This window comes from Lagenorhynchus albirostris, chromosome 19 (genome assembly GCF_949774975.1).
Source record: "Lagenorhynchus albirostris chromosome 19, mLagAlb1.1, whole genome shotgun sequence".
In the NCBI taxonomy this organism is placed as follows: Eukaryota; Metazoa; Chordata; class Mammalia; order Artiodactyla; family Delphinidae; genus Lagenorhynchus; species Lagenorhynchus albirostris.
Window position 1 is genome coordinate 6,466,783 of NC_083113.1, and position 21,271 is coordinate 6,488,053.

Genomic DNA, 21,271 nt, shown 5'->3' on the forward strand with positions numbered 1-21,271 from the left:
TTTGCTATAAACTTCACTCTTAGAACTGTTTTTACTGTGTCCCATAGGTTTTGGGTCACAGTTTTCATTTTCATTTGTCTCTAGGGTTTTCTTTTTTTAATTTCCTCTTTGATTTCTTCAGTGATCCACTGGTTGTGTAGTAGCATATTCTTTAGCTTCCACATCTTTGTGTTTTTTGCAGCTTTTTTGGTTTTTGGTTTTTTTTTTTTAGTTGATTTCTAGCTTCATAGCATTGTGGTCGGAAAAGATGCTTGATATGATTCCAGTTTTCTTACATTTACCGAGGATTGCTTTGTGATCCAGCATGTGGTCTGTCTTGTAGAATGCCCCATGTGCACTTGAAAAGAATGTGTATTCTGCTGCTTTCAGGTGGAATGCTCTATAAATATCAATTAAGTCCATCTGCTCTAATGTGTCAGTTAAGGCTTGTGTTTGCTGATGGATTTTCTGTCTGGATGATCTTCCCATTGATATAAGTGGGTGTTAAAGTCCCCCACTATTATTGTGTTGCTGTCCATTTCTCCTTTTATGTCTGTTAACATTTGCCTTATATATTGAGGTGCTCCTTAGTTGGGGTGGATATATATTTGGAATTGTTATGTCTTTTTGGATTGATCCTGTGATCATTTTCTCGTGGCCTTGTCTCTTTTAACAGTCTTTTTTCTTTTTCAGGTCCGTTTTGTCTGTTTGATTTCCAGTTGCATGGAATACTTTTTACCATCCCTTCACTTTCAGTCTGTATGTCTCTGCATCTGAAGTGAGTCTCTTGCAGGCAGCATATGTACAGGTCCTATGTTTGTATCCATTCATCCAGTCTGTATCTTTTGGTTGCAGCATTTAGTTCATTTACATTTAAGATAATTATTGATATGTATGTTTCTATTGCCATTTCATTAATTGTTTTGGATTTGTTTTTGTAGGTCTTTTTGTCCCCCTTTCTTCTTTTGTTCTCTTTTCTTGTGGTTTGATGAGTATCATTAGTGTTATGGTTGGATTTCTTTTTCTTTTTTATATGTATATGTATTAGAGATTTTTGTTTCTCAGTTACCATGAGGTTTTTGTATACTAGTACGTATGTTTATGTGCTTGTTTGAAGTTGCTAATCTCAAATGCGTTTTAGATACCCTGCATTTGTAGTCTCCTCTCTGCATGATTACTGTTTTTGAGATTATATTTTACATCCAGTTGTTTTGTATATCCCTTAACTGCTCATTGTGGATACAGATGGGTTTACTACTTTTGTTTTTTAACCTACGTACTAGCTTTGTGTGTGGATGATTTTCTGCCTTTATTACATGTTTGCCTTTACCAGTGAGCTTTTCCATTTTGTGATTTTCTTGTTTGTAGTCAAGAAAGTCTTGTTGTGGTCTTTTCCCACTAGAGAAGTTCTTTTAGCATTTGTTGTAAATTTGGTTTGGTGGTGTTGAATTCTTTTAGCTTTTTCTTGTCTATGAATCTTTTGATTTCTCCATCAATCTGAAGGAGAACTTTGCTGGTTTGACTACTCTTGGTTGCAGGTTTTTCTCTTTCATCACTTTAAGCATATTGTGCCAGTGCCTTCTGGCTTGCAGAGTTTCTGATGAAAAATCATGTGATAGTCTTATGGCAGTTCTCTTGTGTGTTTTTTATTGCTTTCCCTTGTTGCTTGTAATTTTCTGTCTTTAATTTTTGTTGTTTTAATCAGAATGTCTCTTGGTGTTTCCTTTCCCAGGTTAGAGAAGTTTTCAGCTATTATCTCTTCAAATATTTTCTCAGGCCCTTTCTCTCTTCTCCTTCTGGGAACCCTGTATTGTGAATATTAGCATACTTACTCTTGTCCCAGAGGTCTCTGAAACTGATCTCATTTCTTTTTATTCTTTTCTTTTTTTCTCTTTGGTGGCAGTGATTTCCCCTACTCTGTTTTCCAGCTCACTGGGCCATTATTCTGCCTCATTTCGTCTATTATTAATTCCTCATATTTTTCATTTCATTTATTGTATTCTTCAATTCTGTTTCATTGTTATTTAGAATTTCTAAGTCTTTGTTAAAAACTTCTCATTTCTCACACTGTGCATCCATTCTCCTACCAAATTCTTTGATCATCTTTACGATTATTCCTCTGAACTCTTTCTTGAATAGTTTGCCTGTCTCCACCACACTTGGTTCTTCTTCTGGGCTTCTATTTTGTTCCTTTATCTGAAACATATTCCTCTGTCGCCTCATTTTTTTTTTTTTTTCTGTCGCCTCATTTTGTCTAAATTGCCATTTGTATTTTATGTATGTGGTAGGTTAGTTACATTTCTCAACCTTGGAGAAGTGGCCCTCTGTAGGAGACGTCCTATGCATTCAGGCAGTGCACTCCCCTTTCGTCACCTATGGACCAGGGGCTATCTGGTCCTCAGGTAGTATGTGGCCTGCATTTGCAGATTTGGTCTATAGGCTGCAGAGACTATAGTTTTCTTGCTTCTCGTGTCTGCCCCCTGGTGAGTGAAGCTGGTCTAGAGGCTTGTGCAGACTTCCTTGTGGGAGGGGCAAGTGCCTGCTCTCTGGTGGGTGGTGCTGGGTCTTTGCCTCTGGTGGGTAGGGCCCACTGGTGTCTAGGGGCATGGGAAGTAGCTGGGGCTCAGGAAGTCTTTAGACAGCCTGTCTGCTAATGGGTGGGACTGTGCCCCTGCCCAGTGTGTTGTTTGGTCTGAGGTGAGGAGTCACAGCACTGGAGCCTGCAGGGTTTTGGATGGGGCCAGGTCTTGGTGCCAAGATGTCAGCCTCCAGGAGAGCTCATGCAGATGAATGTTCCCTGATATGTCCACCACCAGTGTCTATGTCTCCTGACCATGCTACAGTTGCCTCCTGCCTCCCCGGAGATCCTCTAAGACCAGCAGGTGGCTCTGGTCCATGCTCCTATGATATTACTGCTTTTGCCCTTTGTCCCAGTGCATGTGAGATTCTTTTGTGCGCCCTTTAAGAGTGAAGTCTCAATTTCCCCCAATCCTGTGGAGCTGCAGTCAAGTCCCGCTGGCCTTCTAAGCCAAATGCTCTGAGGACTCTGTTTCCTGGGGCTGGACTCCTGGGCTGAGCTGCCTTACGTGGAGCTCAGAACTCTCACTCCTGTGGGAGAACCTCTGTAATATAATTATTCTCCTGTTTGTGGGCTGCCCACCCAGGGGGCATGCGATTTGATTATATGGCCAATCTGCCCCTCCTTCTGTCCAGTTGTGGTTCCTTCATTAGCTGTTGAAGATCTTTTCTGGTAGGTTCTAGTTCAGTGGTTGCTCTTCAGTCAGTTGTGATTTTGGTGTGCTTGTGAAAGGAGGGGAGCTTAGGGTCCTTCTCTGCCATCTTAGCCGCTATCCCTCAAGAGTTTTTTTTTGGAAGTCTTCTGTTCTATTCCAGCAGTCTGTCTGTATGCCAGTACCACACTGTTTTGATTAGTGTATCTGTGGAATAAGTTTTGAAATAAAGAAGTGTGATACAACAAGTTTGTTCTTTTCAAGATTGTTTTTGCTATTTGTTTTTTCCTGAGACTCCATATGAATCACAGGATGGATTTATCTGTTTCTTCAGGAAAACACTACTGGGATTTCACGAGGGAATGATTTGAATATAATGATCACTTTGGGTAGTATTGACATCATGACAACATTGACTTCCAATCCATGAATTTGGGATGTCTTTGCATTTATTTTTGTCTTTTCTAAAATTTTCAGCAGTCTTTAGTTTGCAATATACATATCTTTACCTTCTTGTATAATGTTGCATCTAACTTTTTTTTTTTTTTGATTTTCTTGTAACTGGAATATTTTTCTCATTTTCTTTTTTGGTTGTTCATTTTTAATGTTTATGAGCCCAACTGAATTTTGCATGTTGATTTTATATCTTGTCATTTTTTTAGAGCTCTAAAAATTTTAGCAGGTCTTTTCTGCGGAATATTCACGGTTTTCTACATATTAGATCATGTCAGTTCTGTAGAGATGATTTCACTCCCTTTTGCTATTGGGATATCTGTTACCCAATTTTTTGCCTCTGTGTTCTTCCTGGGACTTCCAGTAATAGGCTTTTAGAAATATTGAGAGCAGGTATCCTTGTCTTGTTCCTGATCTTAAAGGAAGAGCTTTCATTCTTTCACCATTGAGTATGATGATAGCTTTGTGTAACTGCTCCATTGCAGGATACTTTTCAGCATAGTCTTCTCCCTTTTCTTGATAAAGAACGTACATCACACATGATGTTGAATACAAATTCATATGCCCGTTCCTCATTGGAGTTAGAAGCAGAGAAATGTGTATTAGTTGAGGAGGTGCCAACCAGAAACTTGGGAGACCTGGCCTTGCCTCAAATCCATCTTCCTGGCTGGCCAGGGTGCAAGATTTTTAAAGGGTAAGGGAGAGAGGGGAGGGGAGTGTCTGTAATCCCAGCTTTCCTATAAGATCTCAGCTGCAGACTTTTGAGAATCAAGTTGTGGCTTCCTTTCTGATTAGTCTGTATGTTTCTGCAAAGCAGTTCCTAAATCAGAGTCTTGTGATCCCTTAACTTCCTTCTAGGAGACAGGAAAAGCAATAGTTCAGGCATTTTATTACTTAGAGCCAAATGTGGCTGGTTAAGAATTTCAATTCTCAGTGGACCCTCTGGTGTCATCAATTTTTAAGTCCTCTTGGGGTAACTGGTTGAAGCCACAGTTTGGGTTCATAAATCAAGGTACCAACTTAAGCTACCAATCATGGAAGTGATTAAATTGGACTTGCTTTTCCTTTGTTTCTGTATTCTCTCAATCCCCTAATTAGTAACTGCTTGAATCTGACTTTCTGAACTCAGGAATGGTCTAGGAGACTAAAGCCTATTTTTTTTTTTTTTTATTTGTGGTACGTGTGCCTCTCACTGCTGTGGCCTCTCCCGTTGCGGAGCACAGGCTCCGGACGCGCAGGCTCAGTGGCCATGGCTCACGGGCCCAGCCGCTCCGCAGCACGTGGGATCCTCCCGGACCGGGGCACGAACCCATGTACCCTGCATCGGCAGGCGGACTCTCAACCACTGCGCCACCAGGGAAGCCCAAGCCTTTTTTTTTTTAACAAACAGGAAATGGGAGACTCGGAAAGGCTTTTGTAACCAGGAAGGCCCTGCAGATTCCTGTTCAGTTTCAGTCCCCCGTTTTCTTTGGTACTCCTCAATCTTGAGATGAACATGTGTGGAAGAAGAAACAGAATAAAATTTTCGATAGGTTAATCAGACTTAGCAGGAAAACTCAGATTTAAGGCAACTTAACTTTCGAAAATTATGGTCCCCTACTCTACTGGAGGGTTGATTCGGTTTCTTTGTAACTGCACGTATGTACAGAAGAAACTCATTTGTCTTTAGATGGCTTTTTCCTGGTTTTTTCTTCTGATTTCTGCTAATAAAATTCATGTTGTTTATGATATGACTTTATCTGCATTATATCTTATATGGTTCTCATTTGCATTTTTTCCCAACAACATTGTGTCTCACCCTAGTCAATAAATATACAAAGTGCTCACTTTTTGTTTCTAGTATTTTGGAGCCATTAAACCAGATAATTAAGGATACCACATAGGTAGGGATTGCTCTGTTACTGGCCATTAGATAACTGGAGGATATTTTATGTCTTAAATTGTAAATGTCATTTACAGATGATGGTCTTTTAGCATGTATTATGCAATACAACTGACACATACTACTTGTTAATGTAAAATGCCTTTTTTGGGGGGTGTACATAGTTCTATAGCAAAGATTTAGAAAAATATATTGTTTCTTACAAATTGTTTTATCAAATTCTTCATTTTCTCTGTTATATTTGTTTTACAGTTCTAAACAGCCAATTATATTATTAATTGGATAAGTTTTGTTTTGGATTATTTCCCGGTACAATACATTGTCTATTTTTAAAAATTAATTTATGTACAGTAAGTATACAGAATACATCAATAGTATATTTTTCTCCTCAATTATGAGACAGCAGTATGTTTACTGTTGGTTGGTATGTTCTTAGAGATGATAGTAGAAGAATACTCTTTCTTTGAGAGCCGACATAAGTTTGTCTAGTGTGAGTGTTTTTGTCATATGGTGTTTAAAACTAGGCTAGGGCTTCCCTGGTGGCGCAGTGGTTGAGAGTCCGCCTGCCGATTCAGGGGACCCAGGTTCGTGCCCCGGTCTGGGAGGATCCCACATGCCGCGGAGCGGCTGGGCCCGTAAGCCACGGCCGCTGAGCCTGCGCGTCCGGAGCCTGTGCTCTGCAATGGGAGAGGCCACAACAGTGAGAGGCCCGCGTACCGCGAAAAAAATAAATAAAAAAAACTAGGCTACCTTAAAGTATATTTGGATTTATGTTGTCACGCTTTCTTAAGTAAAGAATTCTATTCCTTTAGTGTTTCCAAAAATTTAAGGTCATGGTTGGGGCATTTCATACCTATCTTTGGTATAAGTATTACATCTGTTGTAATATCATATATTCAACATGAGACATATATCTTGGAATTATTGTGAATGGGATACCTATGGTTCTTTATATCTTGTAGATATCTCCCCTATACATGTGATCAAGCAATTACAACCCAAAGTGAACAGTGATAAAGGAGAAGTATTCCAAACACCAATGTTGGGAAGACCTGAAAGCTGTAAAATCAAACATTTTCACCTCTGGGAAATTCAGAAAAATATGTATGACTTTGAGTGTCAGTGGAGAGACGATGAAAGAAATTACAAAGGAATGCCTGTAATCTGCAACAAAAATCTCACTGATGGAAGAGATCGACATGGTAGAGGGGGTGCAGGAATGAAGCCCTGTGGAAATAGGCTTGGATTAAACTTTCAGGATAAACTGCAGATATTTCAGACTGATGGGATAATTTCTGAATGTGATGTAGTTGAGAGGTCTGTCAACAATTGTTTCTCATTTTCACCACTTCAAAGAATTCCTCCTAGTGTCCAAACCAATGTTTCTAATATATATAGGAATGATTTTGTGCATCCTTCAGTGATGACGCAAAACCTTAAAGCACACAGGGAAAGACCTTGCAAATGTAATGAGTGTGGGAAAGCCTTTCTTAAGGGCTCACACCTCATTAAACATCAGACCATCCACACAGGAGAGAGATTACATAAATGTGACATATGTGACAAATTCTTTGGTCGAAGTTCACAGCTTGCATGTCATCGTAAAATTCATCCTGGAGAGAAATGTTACAAATGTCAGGCATGTGGCAAAACCTTTAACAATGGCTCCACCCTTGCCAGACATCAGATAATCCACCCAGGAGCAAACTTGCATAAATGTGATGTATGTGGTAAAATCTTTGGTCAAAATTCATACCTTGTACGTCATCAGAATATTCATGCTGGAAAGAGAAGTTACCAGTGTAATGAGTGTGGTAAAACCTTTACTGACAGCTCAAACCTCAGTAGACATCAGAAAATTCACACAGGAAAGAAATTATATAAATGTGATACATGTGGCAAAGTTTTTAGCCGAAATGCACACCTTGCTGGTCATCGGAGGATTCATACTGGAGAGAAACCTTATAAATGTAATGAGTGTGGGAAGCTCTTTAGTCAGAATTCACATTTCATAAGTCATAAGAGATTTCATACTGGAGAGAAACCTTACAAATGCAGTGAGTGTGGCAAGGCCTTTAGTGAGAAGGCAGTCCTTTTAAGTCATAAGAGAATTCATACTGGTGAGAAACCTTACAAATGTGATGAGTGTGGAAAGGTCTTTAGTCAAAAATCACATGTTCGACTTCATTGGAGAATTCATACTGGAGAGAAACCTTTCAAATGTAATGAGTGTGGCAAGGTCTTCAGTCGAAATTCACACCTTACAAGTCATCGGAGAGTACATATAGAGAAACCTTTCAAATGTTTTGAGTGTGGGAAAGCCTTTACTCAGGTCTCAACCCTCGCTACACATCAGAAAACCCATACCTGAGAGAAACTATGTAAGTGTGATATATGTGGGAAGGGCTTCAAAATTCACACCTAACCGTTGTTCAGAGAATTCATACTATGGAGAAATCATACAGATATCAGTGTGGCAAAGCTTTTGTGCCCTGAGCCTCCCTTACCATCAGAGAATTCATACTAGAGAGAAACCTCACAAATGTAGTGAGTGTGGCAAAGTCTTCAGTGTGCTTTCAAGCCAGACTTAACCATCAGAGGATCCATACAGGTTAGAGCACTTAAAAATATAATGAAGGGGACTTCCTTGGTGGTCCAGTGGTAAAGAATCTGCCTTACAATGCAGGGGACATGGGTTTGATCCCTGGTCGGAGAATTAAGATCCCGCGTGCCGTGGGGCTACTAAGCCTGCGCGCCACAACTACTGAGCTTGCGTGTCTCAACTAGAGCCCACATGCTGCAAACTACAGAGCCCGTGCACTCTGGAACCCACGCACCACAACTACAGAGCCCATGCACCCTGGAGCCTGTGCGCCACAACTAGAGAAGAGAAAACCTGCACGCCACAACTAGAGAGAAGCCTGCGCACTACAGTGAAAGATCCTGCATGCCTCAACGAGGATCCTGCGTGCCGCAACTAAGACCCAACACGCCAAAGATAAATAAATAATAAGTAAATCTTTAAAAAAAAATACAACGAAGGTGGCAGTGCTTTAGGAGGCCTTCACATCTTAGGCTTCACGAGAAAATTCATGCTGGATAGAAGCCAGATAAATGTATTTAGTATAGTCAGGCCTTTAGAAAATGAATTCAATCTAGGAAGATTCCTCACCAATGCCATGAATGTGAAAAACCTATTCTCACAGCTTACATCTCACCAATATTCAGGTAATCTGCACTCTTCAGAATGTTACAAATGTACTAAATTTTGAATGCTTTTAGATTGTGCCTTAAACTCAGTGATCACCAAATACTTCATGTTTTAAAATGCAACGAATATGTCAAAAGTTAAACTATTGCTCACTCATCGCTAGATATCAGAATTTTTTTTTTTTTTTTTTTTTGCGGTACGTGGGCCTCTCACTGTTGTGGCCTCTCCTGTTGCGGAGCACAGGCTCCGGACACGCAGGCTCAGCGGCCATGGCTCACGGGCCCAGCCGCTCCGTGGCATGTGGGATCTTCCCGGACCGGGGCACGAACCCGCGTCCCCTGCATCAGCAGGCAGACTCTCAACCACTGCACCACCAGGGAAGCCCGATATCAGAATATTTATCCTGAGTAAAACCCGCAGAAATGTATGTGGCAAGGATCTTACCCAGAAGTCACAAGATAGGAGCATACTGGCGCCGTACCTCCCAAATTCACTGGTTGAGGCAAAACCTTTACCTTGAGTTCAAGTACTTGGCAATTGCAGAAAATTCATATTGAAGAGAAGCTGTGGAAATGTATGAATAGAGGCTTTCTCCAGGCCTCACAGTGCACTAAGCTTCAGAGTACACAGTTTTGAGAGAAACCACACAAAGCAATATGTGTCCTGAGGACTGTACTTGAAGATCAAAACTGAAATAGAGGATTTACGCTGGTGAGAAAGCTTTCTGATGTAATGAATGTTGTAAATTTTTACATCAAGTATCCACACCTTTAGTGTAATGACAGAATTCTTACAGGTTACAAAGTATACACGGAAAAGCTTCATGAAACAGTACATCCTTGGGGTTTACCGAAGAACTAATATTTGGGACAGTCCTTACAAATATAATGAATTTGGTGAATTTTTTGAGCCACTCTTACGACAGACCATCAGAGAAGGCATACTAGGAATAAATAAATCTTTAGTTCTCTAAGGTTAACCTGAGATATTACATACTGCAGAATCATTACAACTCACAACATGTTAAAACTTCTGACATGGTGTGTATATGAGAGGAAAAAGGACATATGTGAAAATAGCTGATTATCTTCAGTATATTAAAATTTAAGTATTTGAGTTTTCTTGAAAAGGCTACTTACTATTTATGCTTTTCAACCTAAAGTTTGAAGTAACAGGGAAGAACAAGTCTGTCTCTTTCCTTTTACTTTAACATTTGTATTCTATTGCTTTGGCTACAAGTGAATCACTAAAGGGATGTTGCTTATAAGCTTAAATTATACATAATGGGCTATCTTTGGGAAACCTGATTCCCGTGTAATGTGCATTAAACTAAAATACCTTTGTTTACCTTGTGGGAAACCTCCTGTCCAGGCTCCCCTGTGAATGGATTCAAGAAAGAAGAAATTAAGACATCCCCTCAAGAACCTGATTGGAACTAAGAGTTTACTCCCTCCTCTTTTAGTATGAAAGAAGCCCGAATTCTAACTCAGGGAAGATGATTCTTTGGGACAGCAGTCCACCATCTTCTGGGTCTGGGCTTTCTGAATAAAGCCACTGTTGCTTGCTCCAACAACTAGTCTCTCAGTTTATTGGCCTGTTGTGTGGTGAGCCCTAAGAGCTTGGCCTTGCTAATATGTTGATTTCATGCATTCATTACAGGCCTTTCATGATGGTCTCCGGGAAGGAATCAGTAAGATGAGGGGGCCAGCTTCATTAGGTGTGGTTCATTCACATCCATGTTCCCTGGAAAGACATGAATCCTGAATTGTCAAATTTAATAGTGTGTGAATTAGTGTCAGGGAGGGGCAGAGAATAGTGTAAAACTAGGACATGAATCATCATGCTTATTATGTTCAGGGCGCCCTTCTGTTCACAGTGGGTTACAGGACAGAGTGCTCTACCAACTGACCTGGACAAGAGCAGGCAAGACATTAGGCACTGGGCTTTTCATGGGAGGAGACTGACAGGTTATTAGGGACTGATTATGTGGTAGGAACAATGCACAGGAAAAGTTGGTCACTTTCTCCATTGGATGGCAATAACTGTTGTATGTATGATTAAAAAAAAGTTAGTCTTGGGGCTTCCCTGGTGGCGCGGTGGTTGAGAGTCCGCCTGCTGATGCAGGGGACACGGGTTCGTGACCCGTCCGGGAGGATCCCACATGCCGCGGAGCGGCTGGGCCCGTGAGCCATGGCCGCTGAGCCTGCGTGTCCGGAGCCTGTGCTCCACAACGGGAGAGGCCACAACAGTGAGAGGCCCACGTACCGCAAAAAAAAAGAAAAAAAAAGTCTTATTTTTGGAAATTGAAGAGAGAGCAATTATTTTGAGCATCAAATTTAATCAGAACCAGAATAATATGTGTGTGTGTATGATTCACATTTAACTGCTGCCATTATCATTTGCTACTGTTGTATTCATAGAATTACATTCTGAATGTATCATGGGTCTCCTGTTTTAATTAATAAAATATAATCACTTTTGTCATAACCCTGGATGAATCATGTTTATTCCGTCAACACAGTTTTATCTCATGTCGGTGCTTTATAACAGCAGGTAAAATGCACCGTTAGGCTCTCAGGTTTGAAAGAATCTATAACAATTTCTTTCCAATATGGAATGAAACAACATACAGTTTGGGGGTTACATACTCATAATTTGTACTCTCTACACTCTATTCCAGAATATTCAGATGGCTATAATGCAAATCCCATAGCAGTGCATTTCAGACTGACTTCCTTCCATTAGTGTGCAAAAATTGAATCAAATTTAAATAAATTTAAAGATCTAATTGGCTTTATTGAATGATTGATACACTGGGCAGCATCCCACCTAGGGAATAAAGAGGTGCTCCAAGGAGCTGTACAGAGTGGGAAAGCACATGATGTTGAGCATCTTTTCATGTGCTTTTTGAATGTGTATCTATGATAGATGTTTGGTTTCTGCTTTCTATGAGTCTTCATATGGATATGGGACTCTCGCCACTTCCTGAACTTGGGTGACTGTTTCCTTTCCCAGGTTAGGGCGGTTTTCAGCTATTATCGCTGCAAATATTTTCTAAGGCGCTTCCTCTCTTCTTCTCCTTCTGGGACCTGTATAATACAAATATTAGTGCACTTGTTGTTGCCCCAGAAGTCTCTTCAAATGTCGTCCTTCTTTTATTCTTTTTTTTCTTCAGTGGTGATTTCCACTACTCTGTCTTCCAGCTCACTGATCCATTCTTTTGCCTCATTTAGCCTGTTATTGATTCTTCCTAGTGCATTTTTCATTTCAGTTACTGTATTATCCCATTCTGTTCAGTTGTTGTTTAGATTTTCAAAGTCTTTGTTAAATACTTCTCATTTCTCAGGCAGTGCATCCATTCTCCTCCCGAGTTCTTTTTGATCATTACTCTGAACATTTTTCCGGCCAGATTTCCTATCTCCACGTCACTTAGTTCTTCTTCTGGGGGTTTTGTCTTATTCCTCCACCTGAAACATATTCCTCGGGTACCTCATTTTGTCTAAATTGCTATTTCTATTTTTATGTATGTGGTAGGTTAGTGACATTTCTCAACGTTGGAAAAGTGGCCCTCTGTAGGAGGTGTCCTTTGCATCCCTTTCATCACCGAAGGTCAGAGGCCAGCTGGTCCCGGGGTAGTGTCTGGCCTGTATTTGTGGATTCAGTTTGCAGGCTGTGAGACTGTAGTTTTCTTGCTTCTGGTGTCTGCACCCTGGTGGGTGAGGCTGGTCTAGAGGCTTCTCCCCGCCCACTGTTGGTTGGACCTGGGTCTTGGCCCTTTGGCAGGCCAGGGTATGTCTAAGGGCATGCAGAGAGGTGGCAGTGGGCTCAGGAAGCCTTTAGGCTGCCCATTGGCTGATTGGTGGGGCTGTATCCCCTGCCAGTTTGTTGTTTTGCCTGAGGCGCCCCAGCGCCAGACCTGTAGGTTCTTGGGTGGGGCGAGGTCTTGGTGCCAAGAAGTCAGCCTCCAGGAGAGCTCATGCAGATGAATGCTCACCGATGTTACTGCCGTCATTGTCTATGTCCCCAGGGTGAGCCAACGCCTCCCCCCACCTTCCCAGGAGATCCTCCAAGATCAGCAGGCAGGGGCAGTTCTTGCCCAGGCTTCTATCAGATTATTGCTTTTGCCCTTCATCTCTGTGTATGTGAGATTTTGTGTGTGTCTGTTAAGAGTGAAATCTCTCTTTTCCCCATTACTCTGAGCTCCTGCAATCAAACCCCACTGGCCTTCAAAGGTAAATGTTCCTGGGGGCTTCTCATCCCAGTGCCGGACCTCTGGGCTAGGGGGCGTGATGTGGGGCTCACAACTCTCACTCCTGTGTGAGAACCTCTGTAATAATTCTCTAGTTTTTGGGTCACCCACCCAGGGGATAATGGGGTTTGAGTATATCGTGAGTCTGCCCTTCCTACCCATCGCATTGTGGTTCCTTCTTTATGTCTTTACTTGTTAAAGAGCTTTCCTGGTAGGTTCCAGTCTTTCATCAATGGTTGTACTGCAGTTAGTTGTGATTTTGGTGTGCTCGTGAGAAGGGGTGAGTTTAGGATCCTTCTACTTCGCCATCTTGGCTGCTATCACAGAAGAGTTTTTTCCTAAAGTCTCTGTCTGCCTTTATGACAGTACCACACTGTTTCGATTAGTGTAGCTTTGGAATACGTTTCAAAACAAGGAAGTGTGAGACCTCTGACTGTTCTTTTCAAACTTGTTTTTACTATTCATTGTCTCTTGACATTCCATAGGAATCACAGAATGGATTTACCTGTTTTTTCAGGAAAACCCTATTGGGATTTCACTAGGGAATGAATGATTTGAATCTGTTAATCACTTTGGGTAGTACTGACATCTTGACAATATTGACTTTCCATCCATGAACATGGGATATGTTTCCATTTATTTTCGTCTTCTGTAAAATTTTCAGCAGTCTATAGTTTGCAGTGTACAAATTTTTCCCTTTTATAATGTCATGTCTAAATATTTTTTGATTCTCTTATAAATGGAATTGTTTTCTCAATTTGTTTTGATCATTTTTAATTTTTAGAAACCCAATTGAGTTCTGCATGATGATCTTAAATCTTATAAGGTTTTTGAACTCTTTCATTATTTCTAGAAGGTTTTTTTTTTTTTACTTTCAGAATCTTCAGGGTTTTCTACCTATTAGATCATGTTACCTGTGTACAGAGATGATTTTGCTTCCTGTTGCTACTGGGATATCTATCATCTCATTTTATGCCTATGTGTTCTTGGTAGGACTTCCAATTATATGTTTTTAAAAATAGCAGGTAGGCTTGTCTTGTTCCTGATCTTGGAGGAAAAGCTTCCATTCTTTCACCATTGAGGATGGTGAAAGCTCTAAAGAAAGACTGCGTGGAAGGACAGTTTTCAGCATACTCTTGTACCTGTGTGTAAGATTTTAAAGGCAAAAGGAGGGAGGGGAGGGGAGTGTCTGTGATCCCAGCTTTCCTATAAGGTCTCAGCTGTGCAGACTCTTTGGCACACATTGTGACTTTGTGATTATTCTGTACGTGCCTGCAAAACGAGTTTCTAAATCACGGTCTTGTGATTCTTTAACTTCTTTCAGGAAGAGAGTAAAAGCAATAGCTGAGTTTTATTATTCACCTAGAGCCAAATGTGATGCGTTAAGAATTCCAGTCCTCAGTTGACCCTCTGGGTGTCATCAATTTTTAAGGCTTCTTGGGGCAACTTGTTGAAGCCACAGTTTGGGGTTGTAAATCAAGGTATCAGTTTAAGCTACCAATCGTGGGAAAGATACATGTTCGGCTTGCTTTTCCTTTGTTTCTGCATTCCCTCCTTCCCCTTATTGGTAACTGCTTGATTCTGCTCTTTGGATCTCAGGGAAGGTCTAGGAAACTAAAGCCTTCTTCTATAAACAGGAAACAGGGGACACAGAAAGGTTTTTGGAACCTGGAAGGCCCCCCAGGTTCCCTTTGGTATCAGTCCTGCCTTTTCTTGGACATTCATCAACCTTGAGGGGGACAGGTATTGGATAAGAGTGGGAAAATGTTGCACAGACAGGTTAATCAAACTCGACAGAAGAACTCAGGTTTAGGGGGACTCAGTTTCAAAATCATGGTCTCTTACTCTTCTTTACTATTGATTTGATTTTTTTTGTATCTCTGGGTACAGAAGAAAGTCATCCATCGCCTATGATCGCCCTTTTTTGGTTTTTCCTTCTGTTTTCTGCCAAGAACATTCTTGCACAATCTCCTGGAATATTGTTTTTTTGTTTTTGCTTCATTGGGTCTTTGTTGCTGCACACGGGCTTTCTCCAGTTGCGGCAAGCGGGGGTTATTGTTCGTTGCGGTGCACGGGCTTCTCATTGCGGTGGCTTCTCTTGTTGCGGAGCATGGGCTGTAGGTGCGCGGGCTCAGTAGTTGTGGCTCCGCGGCGTGTGGGATCTTCCTGGACCAGGGATGGAACCCGTGCCCTGTGCATTGGCAGGCGTATTCTTAACCACTGTGCCAAAATCCTGTATGTTTTTCTTGGGTATAAACATGACAGTGGAACTTGTGGTACTTGTGGTATAATCAGTACGACACATTATAGAGCACATTTGTAATCCTGCTTTCTCCCTACAGCATCACACTCTCTCCCTTTTTAGATCTTTTTCGTTTCTGTTTCATATCCATAGTATAATTTCCATAGTGAAAAATGGGATGGTATCATGTTAATTCCTAAACCAATTCTTGTTTTCTTTTAAAATTAGTATTTCAGTTGCCATCGTACACTTATTTTCACACAGATGTGCAGTCACAAGCTGTGCTCCCACATATGCATACACCCTGTGCTCCACTCATGCCCTTTCTCATTCCTGATCACTCCTCAGATGGAACCTCGATGTGAATGGAAAGTTATTTATTTGCATATTTAATTTGTTGTGTTGATCACCCCCATTTCCAGAGCACTTTTTCACCCATGCCTCCACCTTCCACGTTACTCACATTATAGAAACGATCCCTCTTTATCCATTGAACAACTTTATCCAGACAGCCGTGCAGCTGTGATGACTCGGAAACCACTTCCAGGAGGGATGGCTGAATGGCTTCATTACACAGCTCACTTCTTGCATCTCCCTTGACGTTTTCTGTCTAAACGTCAGAAATTCGTTGTATTATTCGTTGTATTATTTTGGCATTCGTTGTATTATTTTGTAATCTGTCCTGTTTAAGTTTTGGCCGATGGCCGGTCACATTGAAGTTTTCTGTCTGTAGGTCCTGGTTCTTACACCACTTTGTGTGTCGATTGGGTTAATGTACATAAACCTGTGTGCATCTCCTACCCTGATTTGAAAAATCGTGTTAATTTACCTCACGCCTTTAAAAACAAGTTAGTGCTGTTAGATGGCTTAGAATATTGCATGTTTTGTAGTAAATACTCAAAAGTTACTTTTTTAGAAAAAGGTGTGTTAGTATTCTGTCATGGTTTTCATGAAACACCTTTGTCTGCATTATATCCTGTTTGCTTTTTGTTTGTACTTCGTTCTCAACAACATTGTATCTGATCCCAGTTAATGAATATAGAATATGCTGTTTATTCCATATATTTTGGTAACCATTAAGCTAGATAATTAAGGGTACTGCATAGGTAGGGATTGCTCTACTTACTGGCTGTTAGAGAACTGGAGAAAATTAATATTTTATATATTAATTTATAAGTGGAATTTACAGATGATGGTCTTTCAGCGTGTTTTATGCAAAACAACTGACATACTACTTGTTAAAGTTATAAAATGCCTTTTCTTTATGGGTACGTAGTTTTACGGCAGATACTTAGAAAACTGTATTGTTTTGTTAAAAATTGTTTTATCAAATTCTTCATTTCTCTGTATTTGTTTTACAGCCAATTAGTTAGATTGGATATGCCTGTTTTGGCTTAGTTAGCATCACAATTTATGTCATCTGTTCTTTTTTTTCTTTAACATCTTTATCGGAGTATAACTGCTTTACAGTGTTGTGTTAGTTTCTGCTGTATAACAAAGTGAATCAGCTATACATATACATGTTCCCATATCTCCGCTATGCGGCTGCTTCCCACTAGCTATCTATTTTACATTTGGTGTGTATATATGTCCATGATACTCTCTCACTTCATCCCAGCTTACCCTTCCCCCTTCCCGTGTCCTCAAGTCCATTCTCTACGTCTGCATCTTTATTCCTGTCCTGGCCCTAGGTTCATCAGAACCTTTTTTTTTTTTAGATTCCATATATATGTGTTAGCATACAGTATTTGTTTTTCTCTTCACTTCATTCTGTATGACAGACTCTAGGTCCATCCACCTCAGTACAGATAACTCAGTTTCGGTTCTTTTTATGGCTGAGTAATACTCCATTGTATATATGTGCCACATCTTCTTTATCCTATGTCATCTATTCTTTTGCATTTATTTATTTACAGTAAGTATTCAGAATACACCTATAGTATAATATATATTTTTCTTCTCAATTATGAGACAACAGTTTGTTTAGTGCTAATTGGTATGTAAATATCATTCTTTTAATTCATGTTCCCAGTGATTAAAATGTCATCACAGTGTTTCTCAACTGTAGGTCACATTCATTCAAAAGACATGCAGTCAAATAGCGAGTGTTCTGGATAATGAAGCGGGGGTGGAAAAGAGGTCGAATCCCCAGAGGTGAGGGCCTCGTGGGTGTGTGCTGACGGGGCCCTGGTACCTGGTGGGGGCGTGTGCAGCCAAAGCCCGTGGTCACTGGCTCGGGAACCTGGAAACCCATCCCTCCCATCACTCGGCTCACTGCATCCTCAGGAGAGCAGGCTCGGGGCTCCCGGCACATGTGGCCAGCAGAGGCCAGCCTGCTGCCGCTCCCCCCGGGAGTGGGGTACCCAGCCTCGGGGTCAGTGCCCCACCGGACACAAGTGCCCGCTCCACCATCCGCCCCTAAGGACACCTTCCGTGGGTTCAGCTCTTCTGCAAGGGGAACAGAGCACCAGGCACACAGCAGGCATCCAGTAGCTGCTCACTACGAGGGCGGCCCTCCTTGACGACAGCACAGGTGACCAGCGAGGGCTCCCTGTGCTCACGGGCCACCCTCCACAGCCTTGCGGAGGACACCGTGGGGTTTTTCTCCTCACTCCCCAGTTTTCACTCTTCCATGGACTTCCCTCCTGTGGAAACCTGCCAGTTCTCCTGCTTTTAACCCTCTGCCTGTAGAGATGGAGAGGTACTGTGATGGGCCAGCTTGAACTCCCTGAACTGGGATTCTGCGAAGAACGCGTTTCCATAACTAGGTCAACTCCGAGACGGCTTGGTGCAAGTCAGCGATGGAACGTTCAGCTTGATAAAGCTGCAGGTCGGAAGGGCACCGACAGAAAAATCTTCATGTTAATCTTCCTTCCAACTCTTTAAACTGGTAATGACAGAACTGTTCCTATAATCATTTTCACCTCAGGGAAATCCAGGAAAATACACATGATTTTGAGTGTCATTAGATAGATGATGAAATTACAAAGGAATGTCTATGACCCATAATGGAAATCTCACTGATGGAAGAGATCAACACGGTAGAAGGGATGCAGGAATCAAGCCCATTGGAAATAGGCTTGGATTTAACATTTTGGATAAACTGCAGGTATTTCTTACTAATGGGATAATACCTGAATGTAATGAAGTTGAGAGGTCTATCAACAGTAGTTCCTTATTTACTCCACTTCAAAGAATTCCTCCTCGTGTCCAAACCGACGTTTCAAACACATATGGCAATGATTTCATGCCTCCTTCAGTGATGACACAAGACCACATCGAAAGACCTTACAAATGTAATGAGTGTAGGAAAACCTTTCTTAAGGACTTACTCCTCACTGGGCATCAGATAATCCATACAAGAGAGAAATTATATAAATGTGATGTATGTGACAAATTCTTTGTTCAAAATTCACAGCTTGTGCATCGTCAGAAAATTCACGGAGAGTCATGGTACAAATATAACATGTGGCAAAACCTTTAATGATAGAGCCACTCTTGGAAGACATCAGATAATCCACCCAGGAGCCAAATTATATAAATGTGATGTATGTGGTAAAATCTTTGGTCAAAACTCACAGCTTGGAATATTCATGCTGGAAAGAGAAGTTACAAATTTAATGACAGCTCAAACGTCAGTAGACATCAGAAAATTCAGACAGGAAAGAAAGTGTATAAATGTGATGTATGTGGCAGAGCCTTTAGCCGAAATTCATACCTTGCCGATCAACGGGGAGTTCATACCGGACAGAAACCGTACAATGTAATGAGTGTGGTAGATTCTTCAGTGCGCCTTCTAGCCTAACTTAGCATCAGAGGATCCGTACTAGTGAGAGCCCTTAAAAATATAATGCAGTTGGCGATGCTTTTAGCGTGGCTTGATAGCTTAGGCTTCGTGAGAAAATTTATGCTGGATAGAAGCCAGATAAATGTATTTAGTATAGTCAGGTCTTTAGAAGATGAATTCATTGTGGAAAGAATCCTCACAAATGCCATGAATGTGAAAAAGCTATCCTCGTGGATCACGTCTCACCAATAATCAGGAACTCCACACCCGTCAGAGCATTACAGATGTGCTGAATTTAGCAAAGCTTCTTGGTTGTGCCTTAAACTCAGGGATCACCAAATACTTCATACTTAAAAATGCACACCACAACACCCTCATGTAGAATGCTTTTTTTTTTTTTACATCTTTATTGGGGTATAATTGCTTTACAGTGGTGTGTTAGTTTCTGCTCTACAACAAAGTGAATCAGCTATACATACACATATGTTCCCACATCCCCTCCCTCTTGCGTCTCCCCCCGTCCCCCCTCCCTATCCCACCCATCCAGGCAGTCACAAAGCACCGAGCTGATATCCCCGTGCTATGCGGCTGCTTCCCACTAGCTGTCTACCTTACATTTGTTAGTGTATATATGTCCATGCCACTCTCTCACTTTGTTACAGCTCACCCTTCCCCCTCCCCATATCCTCAAGTCCGTTCTCCAGTATGTCTGTGTCTTTATTCCTGTCTTACCCCTAGGTTATTCATGATTTTTTTCTTAAATTTCATATATATGTGTTAGCATACAGTATTTGTCTTTCTCTTTCTGACTTACTTCACTCTGTATGACAGACTCTAGGTCTATCCACCTCATTACAAATAGCTCAATTTCGTTTCTTTTTATGGCTGAGTAATATTCCATTGTATATATGTGCCACATCTTCTTTCTCCATTCATCCAATGATGGGCACTTAGGTTGTTTCCATCTATGGGCTATAGTAAGTAGAGCTGCAATGAACATTTTGGTACATGACTCTTTTTGAAGTTTGGTTTTCTCAGGGTATATGCCCAGTAGTGGGATTTCTGGGTCATATGGTAGTTCTATTTGTAGTTTTTTAAGGAACCTCCATACTGTTCTCCATAGTGGCTGAACCACTTCACATTCCCACCAGCAGTGCAAGAGTGTTCCCTTTTCTCCACACCCTCTCCAGCATTTATTGTTTCTAGATTTTTTGATGATGGCCATTCTGACTGGTGTGAGATGATATCTCATTGTAGTTTTGATTTGCATTTCTCTAATGATTAATGATGTTGAGCATCCTTTCATGTGTTTGTTGGCAGTCAGTATATCTTCTTTGGAGAAATGTGTATTTAGGTCTTCTGCCCATTTTTGGATTGGGTTGGTTTTTTTTTTGTTATTGAACTGCATGAGCTGCTTGTAAATTTTGGAAATTAATCCTTTGTCAGTTGCTTCATTTGCAGATATTTTCTCCCATTCTGAGGGTTGTCTTTTGGTCTTGTTTATGGTTTCCTTTGCTGTGCAAAAGCTTTGAAGTTTCATTAGGTCCCATTTGTTTATTTTTGTTTTTATTTCCATTTCTCTAGGAGGTGGGTCAAAAAGGATCTTGCTGTGATTTATGTCATAGAGTGTTCTGCCTATGTTTTCCTCTAAGAGTTTGATAGTTTCTGGCCTTACATTTAGGTCTTTAATCCATTTTGAGCTTATTTTTGTGTATGGTGTTAGGGAGTGATCTAATCTCATACTTTCACATGTACCTGTCTAGTTTTCCCAGCACCACTTATTGAAGAGGCTGTCCTTTTTCCACTGTACATTCCTTCCTCTATCAAAGATAAGGTGACCATATGTGTGTGGGTTTATTTCTGGGCTTTCTATCCTGTTCCATTGATCTATCTTTCTGTTTTTGTGCCAGTACCATACTGTCTTGATTACTGTAGCTTTGTAGGATAGTCTGAAGCCAGGGAGCCTGATTCCTCCAGCTCCGTTTTTCGTTCTCAAGATTGCTTTGGCTATTCGTGGTCTTTTGTGTTTCCATACAAATTGTGTTTCCATACAATTGTGTTTCCATACAAATTGTGTTCCATACAAATTGTGAAATTTTTTGTTCTAGTTCTGTGAAAAATGCCAGTGCTAGTTTGATAGGGATTGCATTGAATCTGTAGATTGCTTTGGGTAGTAGAGTCATTTTCACAATGTTGATTCTTCCAATCCAAGAACATGGTATATCTCTCCATCTATTT

General features: G+C 41.0%; 2 protein-coding genes across 3 annotated transcripts in view; one reads left to right on the forward strand and one right to left on the reverse strand.

Moving 5' to 3' along the window:
* The window catches only part of LOC132509785 (zinc finger protein 160-like), a 186,542-nt gene extending 177,630 nt beyond the window's left edge, over positions 1–8,912 (forward strand). The window contains exon 3 of the mRNA XM_060131247.1: positions 6,507–8,912. Coding sequence (XP_059987230.1) covers positions 6,507–7,915 — 1,409 coding nt within the window. The 3' untranslated portion in view covers positions 7,916–8,912. The remainder of the gene's footprint in view (positions 1–6,506) is intronic.
* The window catches only part of LOC132509835 (zinc finger protein 525-like), a 293,110-nt gene that overhangs the window by 254,234 nt on the left and 17,605 nt on the right, over positions 1–21,271 (reverse strand). The window lies entirely within an intron of this gene.